The sequence below is a fragment of the Lepus europaeus genome, chromosome 2, assembly GCF_033115175.1.
Source record: "Lepus europaeus isolate LE1 chromosome 2, mLepTim1.pri, whole genome shotgun sequence".
In the NCBI taxonomy this organism is placed as follows: Eukaryota; Metazoa; Chordata; class Mammalia; order Lagomorpha; family Leporidae; genus Lepus; species Lepus europaeus.
The window spans coordinates 319,378-340,143 of NC_084828.1; the positions used below are offsets into that span (position 1 = coordinate 319,378).

At 53.3% G+C, this 20,766-nt stretch overlaps 1 protein-coding gene across 2 annotated transcripts in view; it reads right to left on the minus strand.

Annotated features, from left to right (window-relative positions):
* Positions 1-374: 374 nt before the first annotated feature.
* Positions 375-20,766, minus strand: part of DIP2A (disco interacting protein 2 homolog A) — a 126,627-nt gene continuing 106,235 nt past the window's right edge. For both annotated transcript variants that reach the window (XM_062204133.1, XM_062204124.1), the window contains 16 exons: positions 18,581-18,782; positions 17,566-17,675; positions 17,409-17,489; positions 15,337-15,460; positions 12,837-12,958; positions 12,593-12,704; positions 11,492-11,601; positions 10,933-11,063; positions 10,469-10,637; positions 10,078-10,248; positions 8,284-8,345; positions 7,493-7,550; positions 4,447-4,521; positions 3,321-3,495; positions 2,686-2,809; positions 375-2,153 (listed from right to left, as the gene is read on the minus strand). In XM_062204133.1, the coding sequence (XP_062060117.1) occupies positions 1,901-2,153; positions 2,686-2,809; positions 3,321-3,495; positions 4,447-4,521; positions 7,493-7,550; positions 8,284-8,345; positions 10,078-10,248; positions 10,469-10,637; positions 10,933-11,063; positions 11,492-11,601; positions 12,593-12,704; positions 12,837-12,958; positions 15,337-15,460; positions 17,409-17,489; positions 17,566-17,675; positions 18,581-18,782 (2,079 nt within the window). In that variant the 3' untranslated portion in view covers positions 375-1,900. The remainder of the gene's footprint in view (positions 2,154-2,685; positions 2,810-3,320; positions 3,496-4,446; positions 4,522-7,492; positions 7,551-8,283; positions 8,346-10,077; positions 10,249-10,468; positions 10,638-10,932; positions 11,064-11,491; positions 11,602-12,592; positions 12,705-12,836; positions 12,959-15,336; positions 15,461-17,408; positions 17,490-17,565; positions 17,676-18,580; positions 18,783-20,766) is intronic.

Below are 20,766 nucleotides of genomic sequence, written 5' to 3' on the forward strand. Positions count from 1 at the left end.
GCAGACGTAGCAGTAAATGCTACATGTAGTCCTAGCGTCCCATGTGAGTCATTGAAACATGTAGAATATATGTAATAGATTTAAAAGTCTGTAATTTATTAAGTATAAAAGCAGATTATAAAAAAATATATGATCCTGTTTTTGTAAAATATGAAAAAAATCCCTGAGATTTATGTCAAATACTAATGCTGCTATTACTCAGAGGTAGGATTATAGGAGATTTTAATCTCTACTTTACACTTGGGTGCTTTCTAGATTTTATGCTATAAGCATTAATGTTTTAATTTTTCAGAAAAAAATGTATAATAAAATACATCCTATTTTGGATAATTTAAAAAACCTTTTCACACATCTCAAAATGCAGAATTACAAAGTCAATAACTTTTATTAACATGATATAAAAATTTTTAGTGTGATATACAGAATTCCCAGAGAGCAATTCTAAAACATTTTAATGCATTTTAAAAATCTTGATTTACAAGATACCTTGTTTGACTGCCACTGACCTTTTAATTCAAAAAATTTGTTTTTGCTGTAAAACTACATTAGGGTTGGGGTTAGGTAGTTCTCTTCCCTTCATTCTATCATGAGGAATGTTCTTTAGTCTCCTGCTAAGACCTCTGTACTTCAGACACAAAGTTACACAGGTTCTGTATGTAACTATGACAGGATGACTAGGGTTCTGGTACGGTGCAACCAGCTACACCACAGGCAAACAGGGCTGCTGTGTGCGCTGCCCTCTCTGGTTAGGGAGAGCAGGCCCTTTGCAGAGAACTAGACACAGCTTTGTTAGGCACTGATCCAGGCTGTGGATGTGGAAAAGCCTGCTTGTCTTTCTGAAGCATGCATAATGCATAAACTTGCCCACCCTAATCCCACAAAAACCCAGCAGGGTCTTAACACACTCAATTAGTTATATAAAAATAATCTCTAGGTTCGTGCTTGACTTCAAATTCTCAGAAGTATCTAAAAGAGCTTGCATTCTCCTCTTTGACTTAGGTTCAATATTAGATCACTCATTTTAATCAGATTAAGTCAGTTGAAAATGGTTTGGCCAAATTTTGTAGGCATAAAACTCAACACACAAAAGCCGGTGACAGTGTAACCATCTCCACCTTTGAGGAAGGTCACGGCCATCACACCACACTTTGACTGTATGCAGGACACTCACTGGACAGCACCATGGACACAAAGCTTTAGACTTTGCCACCACTGCTTCCCAGTCTGTTGACTTGTAATGAAATAATTCATATGAAAAGAATATAATAACGTTATGAAAACCAGCACTTTAACTCGTGTGAAGTTACAAGCCTGGAAAGTGATCAAACTGAATGCTGGTTTATCTTTCTAAGTGTTAGCAACAACAACAACCAGACAACTGGGCACTCGGGTTTCAAGAAAGAAACCAGCAGAGCAAGTGCTGCGTGGCCATGGTGCGGGCACACTCCCTTTCTTTGAGCATTGCTGGGCGGGGTAGGGGGGGAGCCTTAGAGTTCTCTCCAGGATAAACTCTTTACATGACCTTGTCACTTAAAGTGGGCATAAGTCATCAAATTTTAACAATCAGGAACTAGATTTTGAGCCTAAAAGTGCAAACTTGCAGTACAGCAGAGAACAGCTGCAGTGTCTGCGACTCTCATGATCCACACCAGGCCTTTCCTAGCCTCTCTTTCTCCACACTAGGCCTTTCCTAGTCACTATCTGTTACAATATGGGCATCTGCTTTCCAGTACATTTCTTGAAGTAATTCAGTGCTTCTAAACTGAGAGTGGGAAGTGTTGAGGGGGATGTGTAGGCTGCTGTGAAGACTGGGCCCCTCCTCCCCGTGGCAGCTCTTCAGTGCCCCCCCTGCACGTGACTCCCAGCACGCTCACTGGGCAGCTGGGCAGGCACACCATGTTCACATGTTGTAGGCCACGTAGATCGGGTCCAGCTGGTCGGCCAGGAAGCCATCCCGCAGGTGCATGCGCTGCTTCTCGCCACGAGAGTTGATGGGGATCACGCCCGGGTCCACAAGGACCACCACACCCACCACCAGGTAGTGCTCCTCCAGCACCACATTGGTCACCAGTGCCACCAGGTCCAGCGCATCCTGCTCCAGGCCGTCCAGCTCCACCACCACCACCAGCAGGTTGGTCCAGGTGAACACGGCACTGTGGGGAAACAGACGGTCACTCTGATGGCACAGGTGCTGGGCCAATGGGCATTTAGGGAAGGGTGACCAAAAAAGACTGAGAATTGGTGCCCGCTCATGAACGTGACGCCACTGCTCGCACCACTCACTGCCAGGCGAGGCTTCCTGCCTCACAGGAGCGTCTGCACTAATTAACGTTCCTGCTCAGGGGTCTGGCACCACTGCTGTTGACAGCCGTGCCTGTCCCTACAAAGTGAAGAACGCAGGAGCCACAACCATTTAAGTCAAGAAAATCACATTAAAAGTAGAAGCACTTCAGGATGAAGGCTGTCAGGATTTTAGATTTTGCCAGTGCACTTGGAAAGAGTCTCTGCCCCACACAGACGGGGAGTGTGCCCTGGTCCGGTTTGTGGAGATGCATCCAGGGGGAGAAGGACCCTCCTGCAGAGTGAGCACATCCGGCTCTTCCAGGAACCAGGTCAACTGTGCAGAGTGCCTGGCTCTGCCCCAGCCTGCGCATGGTGCAGGCACCGCCCCTCAGCCGCTCTCACCACTCGGCGATGCTCCTGTGTGCTCGGATCACAGATGTCTCAATGTCGATGGGGTGGTAGCGCATACCTCTCAGCTCCAGCGTTTCATCCAGAGACCCAACCACATACAGCGCATCGTGTGGCTCTGTGAACAGCACACATGTGCACACTCAGGTAGAGCCCGAGTGAACACCCAGCCATCTGCCATGTGAGCCCCACTGGGTGCTCTCTGGTATGGGCAGCTTGACTCAAACACCACGTGTCACCTGTGTCCCATGCAGACAGCTCAGCCTGTGGCAAAGTCGTGGCCACACATGAACACACCTCTGGAAGTAAAAGACCATCGACAGAGGCTTGTCTGCCGGCTTGCTGTGCTGACATGGGCTTGTGTGGGGAGGGCTACACATGTGACTGAACTGGGCTGGGAAGGCTGACTCCACCTGGGGAGAAGCCTGGCGGCCCAGTCACCAACCATCTCCTCTGCAGCGCCACACGCAGCACAGCCAGGGCCCAGTGGCAGCAAGGGGTAGCCTCAGGACAACAGTGATTCTCAGCGAAAACAGCCATCAGAGTCGGTGACAGTCACAACACAGAGGAGGAGCCCTGCAGCTCCGGGGGTTCTCAGTGCCCACAGGGACGCCGCCATGACCCCTCACCTCCACTGGCATCAGTGAGCTCCGTTCTCCGAAGGAAGCCAAGGTAGCCAGTCCGTGCCCAAATGGTCTGGCTGTCTCCAAAGCTCAGCCGGGCACTGAAGTGGTCGGCATGGAGGGCCTCCTCCCCATAGACGGTGTAGTACCCGGTGGCATTGTGGGGGCTGCTCACCCAGATCTAGGGGGCCAGACGACAGGAATGGGGAAACATCACAAGCTGTTGAGGACAAATTCTGTCAGCAGACACCCACTGGCCAAGAATAACCTCAAGAATCTCTGACCACAGGATTCAGTTTCAGAGCCCCTAATTTTTGGAGCCCAGTTAAACAATTTCTCTCTCCTCAAAAAGCTCTTCTTTCCTTCACTGACGTCGCAGGCATACGTGGTGCGTGCAGACAGAACCCAGGCTGCTCACGGCAAGCCACTGCTGACCAGCAGGGAGAGCGAGGGGCAATCCCAGCTTCCACAACAGGGACCAAGGACACAGTGCAGGCCACCCGCTCACATGGGGCCGCATGAACTGAGGTCTGTCCAGCGCACAGCCCAGCCCCCACACTCGCTACTGCTCCCAGATGGCCTCAGCTGGCAGCTTCTGAAAGGAGGGGGTAGCCGGGAGAGGTTCTCCTGAATGCCTGGGACCACCGTCTCTGAGGGGCACACGGCTGAGGGAGGGCCACTCATACCATCTACCCTCAGGACTGGGCCCCCCAGCGTGGTTCACTGGAAGCCCCCAGACTGACTTCACAGCATAGACCCCTGGCAGGGGTCCACACTTCACGGTACTGCACTGGCCCTGAGCCCCCTCTGGGTCTACACTCCACTCAGCGCGGAGCTGCTCTTCAAGGAGCAGCTGTTTGCCACATGTTGTGGGTCCCTGTGTGCCTCCTCCAGCTTCCTAGGGGCCTCTGCCAGGAGTGACCGGAAGAGCTGGTCCCACAGCACTTGAGGGCCTACAGAAAGGCCAGCCTAGGGGCAGGGCATGCACTGAGGAAAAAAGCTAAATGGATTCTGGGATACTGTGACCCCAGCAGGTTTAAGATCTCCACACCTGGGGCAGCAAAGGGTAGGGTGGTGAGCTGAGAGCTCGGGCCCCTCCCCAGGTGCCCAGCCTCAGCCTGGCCTGGCTCACCTCTCCCAGGTGCGAGTCCCCGAGGGGCCCTTTGGTCTCGGTGTGTGCAATGATGACTTTCACTCCAGGGAGGATCTGGAAGAGAAAGCAGTGTCCCTTGTTGAAGGAAACAAGACACAAGACCTCTTGATTCATGACGCTAAAAACAACATCCCACTCTATCCTGATCCTGAGTAACTTCTTCCTGCGGCTGCTATCCCCGCAGCCGAGGCAGGATATGACTGGGACCACTGGTCCCTATACTCTCCCAGGGCCCAAGGGCAATGACAGTGTGAATCTCAGTGCAGGCAGGAGAGGGCAAAGGCCATAGGAGGGGCTGGCGCCTGCAGTGCCGGCATCCCATGTGGGCACTGGTTTGAGTCCCGGCTGCTCCACTTCCGATGCAGCTCTCTGCTATGGCCTGGGAAAGCAGTAGAAGATGGTCCAAGTCCTTGGGCCCCTGCACCCACGTGGGAGACTCGAAAGAGGCTCCTGGCTTCAGATCGGTGCAGCTCCAGCCATTGTGGCCAATTGGAGAGTGAACGAGCAGATGATAGACCCCTTTCTCTCTCCCTGCCTCTGCCTCTCTGTAATTCTGCCTTTCAAATAAATAAATAAAATCTTAAAAAAAAAAAAAAGCCATAGGTAGGCAGCAGCTCCTCATTGGTGCCAGGCCCTCCCCACACCCTGCCCTGCTGGGACTGCAGTTTTCCTTGGATGCTCCTGGAGTCTTCACCTTCTCCTTGTGTGACCCCATTAACCCCCAAGCCAGGGCTCTCCTTCCAGAACATAAATACATCAGACCCAATTTACTGTGGTATCACACGGGAGAGGGCTAAAAAGTTCAACGAAAAAGACTACAACCCAGCCATATAACGCTGTAGAGAAACAGGCAGGAAAAGGCACCTCTCTGGGGCTGGCAATAGGGTGTGGTGGGTTAAACCGATGCCTGCAACACTGGTTCAAGTCCCAGCTGGTCCATCTCCAGTACAGCTCCCTGCTAATGTGCCCAGGAAAAGCAGTGGAAGACGGCCCAAGTGCTTGGGCCCTTGCACCCACGTGGGAGACCTGGATGAAACTCCAGGCTTCTGGTTTCAGCTTGGCCCAGTCTCAGCTGATACAGCCATTTGGGGAGTGAATCAGCAGACAGAAGACCTCTCCCTGTCTTCCCTCCTCCCCCTGTAAATCTACCTTTTAAATAAATAAATAAATCTTAAAAAAAAAAAAAAAAACACCTTCTGAGGACCAATGACACAGGGAAGACTTGGTGTACAGAAAGGACCAGGAACAACCATGCAGAGTGGGCACTCCAGCTGAGACATGCAGATGGGACATGCCACACATGGGCTATCTCATTACATGGTTTTTGTCTTTTGTTGTTCTGACAAAGTTATGATTTTGTTTGAAGTTTATGTATTTACTTGAAAGGCAGAGTTAGAGACAGACACATGGGCATCCATCTGCTTGTTTACTCCCCAAATGGCCTCAATGGCTGGAACTGGGCCAGTTTGAAGCCACGAGCTTCATCCAACCAAGTCTGAATGTAGCGTGTTCACCACGTGGGTGCAGGGGCCCATACACTTGAACCATCTTCCATTGCTTTCCCAGGCACATCAGCAAGGAGCTGGACTGGAAGTGGAACAGCTGGGACTCGAACCGGCGCCCATAAGGGATCCCAGCATCACAGGTGTCGGCTTTACCTGCTATACTCCACAGTGCAGGCCACATCCCGTTACAGTTACTTGATTCAAATTTCGGCTAGACTGCTTCCTAGGGTAACTTTACTTTGTATTTAATAAATATTTACTTGCTTATTTCAACGGGAAGAAGAAAAATAGCTTGCGCACACTGGTTTTCTCCCTAGATGCCTAGGCCTGGAACACAATCCAGATCTCCCATGTGGTGGCAGGGACCCAAGTATTTGACCTATCATCTGCTTCTTCCCAGGGCACACATAGCAGAAAGCTGGAATTGGGAGCGGAGTCAGGACTCAAACCCAGGAACTCCAATATGGGATGGGGGCATCCAGGACACCATTGTAACTGCTAGGCCTAACCTTGGCTCCTAGACTAACTTTATAAAGGGGAACTGAGTTTCTCAACACCTTCCCAGCGAGCTCATCTATCCATCCACTTACCCACCCACCCGTCCATCCGTTCTTCCTGCTCAGTCCCAACCCCTCTGCAGCCACAGTGGTCTCCCTGTGGCTCCCACCCAGGACCTCTGCCATAGCTACGCCTTCTGCCCTACCTTGCAGGAACCTGCATGCTGGTCACCATGTGGCCTGGCTCTGCCCATCTCTGGCCACATCCCTGCCTCCTTGAGAGTGGCTGTGCCATTGCAGTGAGCAGATGGTGGTGGCCGAGCTATTTCTTGCCTCTGGGGTTGTGAAGGGGTTGCGGGTTCTCATCTAGACTGGGCACACAGGACTGCACTCACACTGCCAGCCCTACATTCTCAACAGGCCATGGGCATTTTCCTCCCTCCTCTGAAACTTCCTTGGTGCTGGGGATACCTTCTTCCCTGCGCCGACATTGCTGACCCCTCGAATGGATCAGTTTCTACCTGGGTGTCCACAAGCAGGCTCATTGCTCCTTCCCACCCCCAAGCAGCCAATGGGGTACTCCCCAGGCTTGGTTGGCAAACCCCTACATGGGGTCCAGGATGTCACCTCTTGCCCAAGGACCTGGGGGGTTTCTTTGTTGCTGCATCCTTTTCTGGGGCCAAGTTCTTCCTATTCCAATCCAGGGCCAGAGCTGTTGCCTTTGGCTCTGGATATGTGGAAGGGCCAGGCGCCTTGCTCTTGGCAGTGCCCAGAGGCCTTGCGCTTGCCCAACGAGAGCTGCTTCTGTTTCTAAACTTGAATTTTCCATTTCTTGGTTTTGAGCTCCTACTTAACCTAGCTCTGACCTTTGTCTGCAGCATGGGAGGAACGAGGCCTCTGTAGCCACTCGAGTCAGTGGTGTCCACTGGGAGAACCACAGCCCCCAGCCCCTCCCCCACACGGACCCTGAGGACAGAAAGGATCAGACTCATCACAGGATGTGTAAGCCCCAGCTTGTACTACCTTTCCAGATTCCATCAGTGGCAGGCTATGTGGAGAACCCCGTTCCACCAAACGTACTCTAAAAATTGACAAGAAAAAAGTTTCAGAATAAAATTGCTACCCAGACAGTTACTTCTAAAAAGACAAACCAGGAGGCCTCTGAGCCGACAGTCACTGAGAGTTGTCTGTCAGCTTCTCGATAATGCCACCCTGGGCAGCCAGAGTGTGGACGCCATGCATGTACTCCACCTGCTGCATCTGCTCAGAGCAGCAGCTTGTGTGTCTTTTAGGTCATCCAGAAGACCGGCTGGCTCCTGGTACCCAGGGGCTGCACCTACTGTTTGCACCAGGACCACAACCTGGATCTGAGTTTCAGAGCTGGGAGGGACCCTGAACTCAAATACCTGTGAGCAAACTGGTGGCCACACTGGGGCCTCAGATACATGTTCTGGCATGAAAACAGGCTGACGCTAAAACAGTGCTGGGCAACAAAGTCCTTGCAGCACTCAGGTGTCTTGTTGGGCCTGTTTTCCCACCCTGCTTGGCTGTATGATGGATAAAGGGACACACACTGCCGCTGCCGGCACAGTGGTCCACAGAGACAGGAGCCCAAGCTGCCCGCTGTGGCCCAGGCCTCCATGCAGATGGCCCTGCCTCAGCGAACTCAACATCCTGGTGTGCCTGTGGGGGGCCATCCTGCCTTGGCCAGCTGCCCACTAAGGTCTGGGGCCCTGGAGGGGCAGTCAGCATGGACCACAATTGTGTCCTTTTGCCACTGGGTATGGATGAGGCCGTGCAGGCCAGGACATTACCTGTCATGGCGCAGAGCCCGCATGTCCACATACACGGTTGTAGGGTCTGGGCCAGCTGTGCCCTGGAAGGAGGCGGCAGAGAAATTTCTGTTCAGGACCCTGATACTCCTCTCAGGTTCACAGCACAGCTGTGTGGCAGCCCCTCCCAGGCCTCAAGGGATGCTCAGGAGGACAGTAGCACTGCCCGAGAAGCAAGTCTGCCCAGGGGCTCAGGGTCCCTGCTGTCCATCCACACACCCACACCAGTAGGCTTGAGTGACGCACTGAACACTGAATGGAAATGTCCAGTCATACAGCTTCACGTGCCAGTTCCAGCCACTCTGTATTCCCACTCGGCTCCACTCTGCGGCAGATACCATCATGGTTGGGAGCACCTCTAGTGAAGCTGCAAGCTGTCAGGGCTGGGCCGGGCCTGTCGCCAGGGCCCAAGCACAGCTGAGTCTCGGGCTAATGAGTTGAACAACGTTCCTCCTGACTTGTCAGTCTTCTATCGGATGTGGTCCTAGGTCAGGACGATACGGGCTGTTTTGTCAGCTAAGGAGCATCCCATTAAATGAGCACTCCGATCAGCATCGCTCGCTGAGTCACGCCCTAGACCACACACCCTGTCCTGTGCCCTGAAACCAAAACACAGACCTCTGCTCCGGGACTGAACGGGTCCCTCCTCCCAAGGCGTTACTAAGAACATTACAGATTTTTGAAAATAGATTTAATTTTGGTTATAAAGGAGCTTTTATAGTATGTCAAATAACATCCACCATGGACAGACAGCAGAAGAAACGTATTCCTTTGGAATTCACAAGATTCACAAGAACGTCACATGAGGTGGGGGGGGGGGGCTGCACAGAAGCATCAAGGAGGCAAGGAGGTTGAGGTCAAGGTCTAGGTCATACCTGCTCAGCCAGCTTTCCCAGCCTGTTGGGCTGACAGAGGCAAGGAGGCCAGCAGAGGGAGACAGGGAGGAGACAGCCACAGGAAACAAACAGAAGGCCACAGGCCACATGAGAAACACACATTAAGAGAGCAGAAGGCATCACTGTGTCTTAAGGAGCGAACAGTATCCCCTGAGGATGTGTGCCACCACACATGGCGTCCGGGTGCTGACAGACAGAGCCCCCCCAGACTGAGACGGAGCCTGGCGTTCAGATGCACCCTGTCCGACGCCCAGTCACGCAGCTGCGACAGGAAGGGACTTGAGGACAGAAAGGCTGGGAAAGCAGAACGAGGTTGCTTCAAGTGTGGTCCCTGCACCTGGGGCCCAGCACTGGGATGGCAGAACCCACAGCTGCCCCCTGCCCCAGCTGTGCTCTGGGACTCCCAGCTGCCTTTTCTGCCCGGTGTTCCTGCACTGTGGGTGAGAAAAGCAACATCATGTGGGATGTCTAATAAGCAATTTGGTTTTAAGGCATTTACACGAAGAAGTGAAACTGGGACACTGGTACAAAACCTGGGTACCAGAAACACCGGCCTCCCATGCTGAGACCACGACTGCCCTCTGGGGTCACTACAAGTTCTCATTAATCATGCTTGGATTTTCTTCAGACAATAAGGGCACACTTTTACAACTGGCTGCCTGTCATATCCAACTCAGAGGCACGGTAACAGGCACCATCCAAACTAAGCTGCTTTTCTTCCCAGGAACCCCTACTCCTCACAAGAGCAGGGTCACTACAAACCTCCTGTCTCCCAAAGCAGAAACCTCAGGTGCAGAGGAAACACCCGGGGCTCAGGGACGCGGCTGCACCTCCAGTGCACCTGCGGGAAGCTCTGGCACCCCAGGGCGCAGCGCCCTACCTGCAGGCAGATGGCCACGTTGACCCTGCACCCGAACGTGGTGCTCACGGCGCGCGCAGGTAGCCCCAGGTCCTTGAAGAGCTTGGAGAAGGACTGTGTCAATGCCACACGGGGCCGCTCCTCTGCCACCACCATGCAGGTGCGAACGCACGACAGATTCACGCCCTTCATCTGCAGATGGGCAGGGAGGGGCCCTGAGCAGGGGCTGCATCTGTGGCAGGAGGCAGGGCAGGCACACAGCATAAGGTGCTTTCCACCCTGCCCCAGTCCTCTGCTCTCTGGCCAGGCCTGCTCGTGTGTCAGGTGCCCGGGTCCTCCCCTCCCACCCCGTGTGCTGATGGGAAGCGAGGCTACGCACACAGAGCTGGCAGTGTGAGCCCGTGGCACTCACCCTGAGCACAGCTGTCTGTGCACCCAGCCCCTTGGTGCACATCTCCATCACCGAGTAGGAGCAGAAGGTGACACGCGCCTTGTACTGGCTGACGGCCGACAGCCACAGGGACACGTTGCTCTCCAGCTCCAGCGGGGGGACAAGCACTGACTGGTGTCCTGAGTAGACACTGCAGGAGGGTTCTCAGCTGGGAGGGGGCGCAGGGTTGGGTTCTCTCCTCCCCACCCCCAGGACTACTTCTGGACCAGGACCCCCCTTCGCTAGCACTTGAAATCAAGTAGGTACCCCCAGTTACTACCAAAGGGCAGGGTTTGAATTTAAGGAAAAGTGTTTTCACTGTCTTATTCATCTCCAGAATTCAACTCTACCCCACTTCATCCCCAACCAAACTCACTGGCAGGTGCGCTGTAAGCCTCCGGGAAAGGTGAGGCCCCCAACTGCAGCAGGGGCATCTGGCCACTCACCTGCACAGGCACCACAGGGCAAAGCCCAGTCCGCAGTAGGGGTCGAGGCAGATGGCAATCTGCCGTGAGGGGTACAGCTCGCACTGCAGCTTTATGGAGCGGCACAAGGCACTGGTGGCTGCATGTGACATCTTAGGGGGCAAAAGGAGAGATCTGTTAGGTGAGTGAAGGAAGGGGGGGAGTGGCAACCTCTGCCGTCCACAGGGCCCTGTAGCTCCAAACTCGAATATCGTATTTGCTTCCTTAAAAGGTGCTGGTTCAAATCCCCGTATAACCTGAGTAACATCCAGGAAATGGCACTAAAAATCTTTGAAACAAAATTTCAGCAGAGAGGAGAATATTCACTGAGCTCTTGGCTCCCAAGTCCAGACATCACCCAAACACACATCGTTCCCAGCCCATCTAATACTCACTGGGGCTCACTGGATCTACACAAGCTTCAAGCGACAACACCACTGGCTCTGAGTGCTGGATCAGGAGGTCCCAACCCGAGCCCTTTCGGTCCACTCCCTCATGTTCCCAGGGCTGAGGCAGACAGGGGCTTATTCAAAGAACCTACCTTCACTCCCGCTAATATCCCAGTGGTCGACACACTGAAGTCCAAATACGCGAGCACGTCTGGGGAAGGGGGTCTGAAAATGCTAGCTACCTTCTTCTTCGGCATGTCATCTGTCAGACAGACACCAGCGTGTCAGTATTCCCACACTCTGAGCAAGCTCAAAGCCTGGGCCCTCACGGCAGGATGACATAAGATCATGCTGGGGGAGACCTGGAGAGAGCAGGCCGCCGTGCACGGGAACAGCTGAGCTGAGCATGTAGTGACAGGAACAGTGGGGTGAGGCGGGCAACAGGCCCTGGAAGATGCACAGAACTCACTGTGTTGGCATGTGACCAAGGTCAGAGGACTAAGGACTCTGACCACAGCAAGGGCAGTTACAGATGGGATCCAGGCTGCCACTGTCTCCAGGTACAACTGGACACAGGCTAATAAAGATAGACTCCCCTTTGGAGTGTGTCTGTGAGATGCTTGGCCCAAGCCCACCCCTCAGCAGCTGTCTGGCGCCATTATGGGTACCAGGCAGGTGGCCGTGGATAACAGTGGCCCTGGCCTTTGCTCAGGACAGCACTGTGCCCCAGGGGTGTTACTGCAGAGGAGGGACCTTGGTCTGCCCTGTGGCCAGTGCTGAGAGCTGGCAGGTGCTCTGGGGTTGAGCATCTTGGGCTGGATGGGCAACTTTCACATCCAGCAGGGGATGGGGCTCAGCTGGTCCCCCAAGCATTGTGGGGCAAAGCAGCATTCACCCAGGATGGCACGAGGGGTGGGGCACATGATGGGAGCTCGTCACCAGGACTAGCAGAAGGCCTCAGACAACTGCCGCCCATGGTGCCTGCAGGAGAAGGCACCAGTGCCACTCGCAGGCTTGGGGAGGAAACAGGAGTTCCCATGGGCAGATGGGAAGTGCTGGCTGCAGACAGGGACCCGCACTCACCCACGCCAGGAGAGCCCGCCACGTCTGAGACAGCAAGGCCGGAAGTTGACCATTCTTGCTCTCTGTTTACTCTCCTCTAACCTAACATTCATTCTTGGACGGCAAACCACGTAGCCCCCGCCACAAAGGACAGGGGTTCAACCCGCTGGGCAGCTGCTCAGGACACATACCTGTGTCCAGAATGGTTGGCCAGGTTCTGATGTCCATGGCAGCGGCAGCTTCCTTGGACCTAAGCAGCCGTGTGATGGCCTGCGTGGTGAGGACGCACGCAGACTTGCTGACCTGCATGGCAGAGGGCCCATCCCAAGTGAGCTGTGGTGCCTCTCCTGTGCCCTGAGCTGCAGAGGTGACTGCAAGGAGGGGCCGCAGTGTCCCATGGGAGACCCCATCCCACCCGTGAGGCTTAGCACACACCTCCACGATCATTCTGACAGTGGGAAGTGTGGTGCCGAGGTTCTGGGGGTGTGGGGGTCGCACGGTGACCGGCACGCATCCGCAGTAGAGGCACCCATAGAAGGCAGCGATGAGGTCCACCCCTGGGGAGAGTATCAGATGGTCAGTGCATCGGAGCGTGGCTCTCCGCATCCAGGGCCAAGGTAAGGACGGCCAGCAAAGTCTGCAAAGAGGAAGGAGAACATCGGCTTCACCGTGATACAGTCACGAGTGACTCCAGACTCAAGGCAAGTTTACTGAACCCAGTGCTTCCAGTGTGGGCACAAAGCAGCCTGACCGCCGGAGGTGGCCCCTCACCCTGGAGGGCCGGCAGCAAGAGGAGTTACAGAGGCAGAGGACCAGTGGTGGCTCCTATGAACCCAGCTCCAGGCTCCATGGTGCTACCACAAGGTGGCAGGGTCTGCACACAAAGACCCCGAGGAGAAGCTTTGCAAGGGCCCCATATGAGCACACACACACCGGGCAGAGCTGCCTCCAGGTGGTGAGACTTGGGAGGAGGTGTGAGGGACCTGGGGTGGCAGGGGCTGGCATTGGCCTGGGCCATCCCACCGCCTCACCCACACCAGGCCAGCACTCTCGCAGCTTCCTATGGCCTTAAAACTCCCCGTGGTTAAACCTGCTTTCCTGTCCTGAGCTCTTCTGAATGGAGAACTCTGGTTTCTTCTGCATTGTTCCAGAGCTGCTACGGGATCACACAGGGCCCTGGGGACACCAGCCTCCATGTTGTTTGGATTCCAGACTCAGAAGAGGCGTGGGCATTGGGCTCAGCAGTGAAGAAGCGGTTTGGAAGGTCCAGACTCCCCATCAGCATGCCTGCACTCAAGTCTTAGCTCCACTCTCTGTACTCAAGTCTCAGTAGACCCCGCGAGGCAGTGGGTGATGGCTCAAGTAGTTGTCCCTTCTACCCATGGGGGAGACCCAAAATAAAATTTTGGCTTCCAGCCAGGGCTTGGCCCAACCCTGGCTGTTGCAGGTATCTGGGGAGTACACCAATGGACAGAAGATCTGTCTCTCTGCCTTTCAAATAAAACAAAAATAAAAATTTAAGTAAATATGCAATGTACAACATTCACATGGGAGAGCCACTTATAGCTCTCCCAACACAATCCCAGTGGCCAGGTCCCCGCCTCAGGAACTGGGCGCGAAGCCACAAGACGCAGGACTCAGCAGGCAGCACGCTTGCAGGCGTGCTCTCCCCTGCGTACCTCGACAGAGACTGTCATCCGCAGCTCTCTCTCTGGAGTGTCAGAGCTCAGGGATCCGATCCTGGCACCTCCCTGTGGGCTGTGCTCCAGCAGCTGCCTGTGTGGGCTCTACAGAATGCTGGTTCTTAACCCTGGGTCATACTCACAGATGAAAAGTCCTGGATTCTCCCCCCAGAAGACGCACAATACCCCCACCTGTGCCCACCCACAAACATAGGCACCCATCCAGGGTGTGCCAGGCCTCCAGCAGGGCCATGGCCTCCCTGCCATTACATTCTCCACTGTGGGAAAGTTTTTAAAATGCTAATTTTCTTTTCTCATTAAAAATTTTGTATAAGTAGCATCCCATGTAACAAAAAGCAGAGTCATCTGAGGCCCCTAACCCAGCACAGGTTCTCAGCGGTCAAGACTCCAGAGAGCCCTCGGCATACGATCATTCACTTCATGACTTTTCACTTACTCAGTCTTACTTTGGCAACAGTGACGTCATTCAGTACACATCGTACTTCCCATTTCGAACCTGGATCTTCTCCCAGGCTACCGCCGTGCAAGCACAGTCCTAGGTGGCATGGGTGCATGCCGGTTCTAATCTGCCCGTGGCCCCGAGGAGAAGCCACCCTCCGTCCTCAGTGTGCAGCATTCTAGACAGGGTGCTCTGCAGGTCAGAGTGCTTTTGCGGCTTCCAGGAGTTAAACTTGCAGTTGGTTTACGGGGACAGCAGGGTGTGCACTGGATGTGCGGTTGTTTAGGGAGTGAGGAGAGGTGAGAGCACAGGGAGCCACAGCCCCCACTGACAACAGAGAAGCCACATGGGGTTCTGAGAATGCTGCACAGGAATTGGGATCAGGCCAACGAGTGATACAGATATCCTGCCCTGTCCTGAAGACTCGGGACTCCGGGGTGAGAAACAGGAGATTTCTCGAGGAGGCGGAGTGAGTACCCTGGATCTGAATGGATGGAACAGCATGAATTCGTAAGCACAGCATCTCTGAGGAGCGATGACTGCGTCTATTTATCACCACTCGCGCTGCTCACCTGAAAGACCAACAACAGGCAGCCCAGCTTGCCCAGTACCAAAACTTGCTCTGGAAAATCAGAACCAGGCTCCTGGGTACCCCAGGTCTGGGTGCAAGGAGGTAGCACAGGAAGAGAATGAAGTCTGAGTCCACCCTGAACGCAAGAAAGCCACCAGGGGCAGAGGCCAGGCATGCTGAAGAACGTGTACCTCGCCGGGCACACCCTGACGGCAAGCTTACCTGGGGGGTAGACCAGAGCCACGTGGTCCCCAACACGCAGCCTTCCCTTCTCCATCAGGGCGGCAGCCACCCTCTCAGCCCGCTTGTGCAGCTGGACACAGGTTGCTGTGCTAGTGACCGTGCCCTAGGGGAGCAATCACCAGGTCATCACGTGCCGGTGGGTACAAGCAGAATGCAAGGCACATGTCTGTCTTCCCAGTAGCCTGCGTTCCCCAGCAGCAGCGGACAGACAGCTAAAGAAACACTGTATGCCTGTCTGAGAAAACACTTCAAGTGTAACCATGCTGTGAGAACATGATGAGCACTCAAGTTCATGCCAGCTCACTGTACTTTGCTGCGTTGTCTGAATTCCCCTTCTTATAGGAAGTCATCCGAATGACACTTGAAGGCACCTGCGAATCACTCCAATGCCACCCCCTTCCCCACAAGTAGCCATGATCCTCATCAGAAAAACAGACAAAGGAGTGACAAGCAATAAGCAAAGCTTCTGACTTGGACTATTTCATGTTCAGGCAGGGCCTACGTCCCCTGGCAACCTGCTCTCTCGGAGGCGCCCTCTGCACGGCATCTCCTTGGGTGCCCCAGCTCATCCCTTCACCATTCCTGGGGACAGGCCCTGGGCTGTGACCAACACAGAAACCCCTCCCTCCACTCTGAATTCACCTTCCTAACCTCAGGCTGAGCAGCCTCACAGCTCATCATTAGAGAATGGAAAGTGCAGCCTGGCCTAACTCACAAAACTACAGGCCAGATGAGCCCACTATCATCCACCTCCTCTCAATGGTGGCTTCTACCACGGCAGACCACGGAGGAGACCAGCAAGCACACTGGCTCGTCATCCAGCTGGACCCCAGGAACCACCCTCAGGGGCCTTGCTAGAACAAATGAGAGGCCGTCCACACTGCAGCAGCCACCGGCACTGCCACCAGCCCCTCCTGGCATGTCCTTGGGGAACTCAGTGACAACTTCTGACGTTGGGCACAAGCCTGGAGGATGGACCATCTGGGCTTGGGGCCTGCTGAGCTCGACCACCTCTTACCAAGCCATGTGGTCAGCACTCCGCCCCTGGGGGCACACTGTCACCCAGGGCTTCGCCACCAGCTCTAGTCAACTTCCCAGACGCACACAGGACACCCTCAGGCCCCACCGCTGACCACACATGGTGCTGCTCTATGCCTCTGCTCTGCATCCCGTGCCACAGCCAGCCCCTCACCTGCCTTCCTGCACTCTGCAGCAATGGCCTGTCATCGTAGCCTGCACCTGGTTCCTTGCCGCTCAGTCCCACAGAAAGCTGCCCACTGCACCCGTGGGAAAAAGCCCACACCGCAGCCTCATCTGGTGCTGTCCCTGGGCCTGCCACGCTGGCTCCCTTCACCCTGCCGGGCAGGCTTTCGCCCTCAGCAGAAGCCCCTCCCCATCCCCCGCCCCCTGCTCTGGTTCACCGCTGGTGGCCTGCGTGCTGTGGAACTTGTAAACTAGCTGCAGAGAGCTCCACGAGTCTCCCTCCTGAGCTGCTTCCTGTCAGGGAGGACATTTCAAGCCTCCCGAGAGCAGCAGTCTTTTACGTCTTATTTAACACCGCACACATAGGAAGCATCAGTATGTATTTTTGGACGACTAAGTGGCACAGAGAGCTACATGCACATTTTCCAAGAGCATAGTGGCTTCCCCTTGCTGTGCAAAAGCTCAAGACCTGACAGCACATATGATACAACAGATACGGGATCAAATGGGGTCTCCCTGCCATTCAACTTTCTCTGGCAAGGGAGGGTGATAGGCTCTCCTTCTTCATATCCTAGACGGTCCTAGGACAGCACAACGTGCACCCACTGGCACTAGGAACACAATGAATGGATTTCCAGAGCACAGCAGAAACACAACCATAAGTAGCATTTGCATTCTAAAGCTGTAGATAAATGTAGAAAGCTTATATGCCAACTTTCAGAAAATGATTACAAACACTGTCGTGTGAAGCTATGCCACTCTCTGAACATGAGGACATGAGGACACTGACCTGCTGACGTCCTAAACTGCAGAAGCTGCACCCCACCTCCCAGCGGCCTCACCCTCACCTTGGCATTCAGTAGCAGAAACAGTGGGTGGTCTGGTGTGGTGTGGGCCCGCCACTGCAACACGTCAGCCAGGAACAGGAACTGGGCAGAGAGGGGCCCTCAGTCAAGGACGCTGCACCTGGGAGCCGCGAGGCCACCCTCCAGCAGCACCCATTACCTTCCGTGCCTGGTCGCTGTCTTCCAGGTGGGACAGCTCTCTCCCAGAGGCCTGGGCGATTCTCTTCCCTGCGACCAGGTTCCCAACGATCATGGAGGCGGGTCCAACCTCTAGAAACGGGGAAATTCTGAGAAGCTGATAACTGCACCAGTAGTTGCTCTGAAGCAACACTTGAGTTCGGCATGTAACTCCTGCACTGAGATGCATTCAGAACCCCAGCCACCAGGTTTGTGCCAAGTGACAAGCAGAGTCTCTCTTACCTGTGAACTGTGTGAGTTGAGAAATTTACCATGTGACAGATGAAAGGTCTCCAAAAAGTTTACAGAAAATACATTTATGAACAAGTGGCAGGGATTTTTTTTTTGCAACAAAATACATATTTTTCAATTAAATTTTCCACCAACTTTTTGAAGTCCCCTTCAAAATGATTTGATTTGCTCTCAGTCACAACCAAATTAACACATTTTATTGCTTTATTGTATTTTATGTGTAAGTCAGGAAATTAAACCACTCTGAAATTTTATGCTAATTGTTCAACAATCAGCAAATCAATTATCACAAAGTAATGAAAAACTGCATGTAATAGTCAAAACAGTCTTTCAAGTTAGTTTTAAACCCACTGAGACATCTGAGGGCCCCCCAGCCTTGTTGCCCTGGTAGGGCCCAGTGCTGAGGTGGGCAGTGGTTGGTGTAGCAATGGCCAGCAGAGGCCCTTTAGGTCCAGAGATGCAAGTCCTGTGTCAGCTACACCCAGGGACCCATCTCCAGTGCAAAGCTAAGGCACTGTCCTTAAATTTATCCTCAAAACTGGTACCACTGGGCAGGTGCAAGCCCCTGCATAGGTGAAGTCTAAGTTCTCTCATTTGTACTCAGCCTCACTTAGCTCAGGTTGTGACCAACCTGGTGTGCAAACTCGCTGTGGCTCTGAACCCCAAACTGCCCAAAGACATGGGCAGCTCCTCCCATTGGGTCTATTGCCCCCCACCATGACTGGGAGCGCAGAGATACAACTGACCTGGTTGTTTTTGACGAGGTTTGGGAAGGTTGGTGACACAGGTGTGAGGGCACATCAGAACATTGCATGGGTGCAGTGTCCCCTCCAGAAAGCGCTGCTTGGTTTCGGAAATGTGAATCCCTCCAAGAGGCGCCTTGGGCAAGGTGTTGGCAGGAACCAGGGCCAGGCAGTACACGCCCACCTGGTGGATGCTGTCAATGGCCTGGGAGGAAAGGACCTTACTGAGCACAGGTCACCAACCCCAGCCTGGTGTGCAGCTAGGAGAGGCGGCCATGCAGCATGGACACATCACAGAGAGTTGTGGAAGAGGCAGGTGAGCTTCGGGTCATTTTGTTAAATGAGAAAACCAAACAGAGAGAAGTATGTGTACCTTCTTACCAGTGAGTAAGAAAAGGGATACATGTACACTGTGTGAGCATATGTACATGGATGTGCTACATGTGAATACATGCACACGAGCACACTGTGAATATGCATACACTGTGTGAGCACGTACACACTGTGCATGTGTGCATGAACACATGTACATGGGTGTACCGTGTGTGAACACGTGCACATGAGCACACTGCGTGAATAAGCTTACACATCATGAGCACATGTATACACACCATGAGCACGTGTATACACACCATGAGCACATGTATACACACCATGAGCACGTGTATACACACCATGAGCACATGTACATGAATGCCCTGCGTGTGAACACGTGCACATGAGCACACTGCGTGAATAAGCTTACACATCATGAGCACGTGTATACAAACACACCATGAGCACATGTACGTGAATGCCCTGCGTGTGAACACGTGCACATGAGCACCCTAAATATGAGTACACACGGTGTGTGAGCACATGTGTGTGATGTATGTGAATGTGCTGTGTGTGAACATATGCACATGAGCACCCTGAATAGGCAACCACATTGTGTGAACGGGTATACAGACACTGTGTGTGAACATGTGTACATGAGCACACGTATACAGTGTGTGAACACGTGCACACGAGCACACTGTGAACATGTGTATACTGTGTGAGCACATGTATACATACTGTGTGAACACATGTACATGAAAACACTGTACTTGAGCACACTGTGTGAATACACTACACAAGCACTGTGTATTAGCACAAGTGTACACACTTTGAACATGTGCACACAAGCACAAAACACTGTGAACATGTGTATTCACACTGTGAACACGTGTACATAAAACACTGTGTATGAACCCATGTATATAAACATTGAACACGTACAAGGAGCACTTTCTGTGAACACAGATGTACACTGTGTGAGTATGTGTATATAAACATGCTGTGTGTGTGTGTGTAAGAACATGTGACACAAACTTAGAACCTTGCCCACTCAGAGTGCAGAGCTAAGCAGCCCCAGCAGTGTTTCACAGGTGAGAGGTGAGCACAGATGTGTTTAAAGTGTTTGCTCTTAATTTTGACTCTGGAGCTGTGTATTTCACAAACCACAAACTTTAAATGTTAAAAGCAATCCCTAACACTGAAAACAAAATGAATGACCCCAACTAGAATTAGGCCGGTAGCATAGCTCTAGGGAGAAGATCTATTTAAAGTGAGTCTCCACAGAATTTTGACAGCCCAGCCCTCGTGGGACACGTGTAGGAGACAGAACTACAAGGACATCTCCAGCTGCCCCCAGGTCTCCTGTGGACAGGCAGTGCGGAGGGCATTCTTTGGGGACTTCAGGTGTGCTATGAGGCCGAAGTCTTGAGTGATTCTGCTGGGGTCATTGGAAACCAGTTTTTTAGTGAGGGAGATAGGTCAGCAAGTTTAGTAAAAATGCCATGGTCCTGAACTTATAAACTCAGGATGCAGGCAATCATACAAACCAACTGATATACTTCTTCTCCCACTCTCCTCTGAGAAAAGTCAGCCAGGAACATCGGATGCCAGATAGAAGTGTCCTCCATCATGACCCCTGGAAGGTGGCAGGACCCCTGTGGTCCTGCAGGCCGCATGTCCAGCACAGGAAAGACACTGCCCACCCCACACCGCTGAGCTTCCTGCTTCTGCTATGGCCCTAAAAGACCCCCGGTGTGTGAAAAAGACACAAGAGCCAGCCTGAAGAGGCTACCACGGCCGCTGAAAAACCACAATCAGAGCAGTAACAGATTGAAACTCAGCCAGTATGTTTACATCTGCTGGTTGATAAT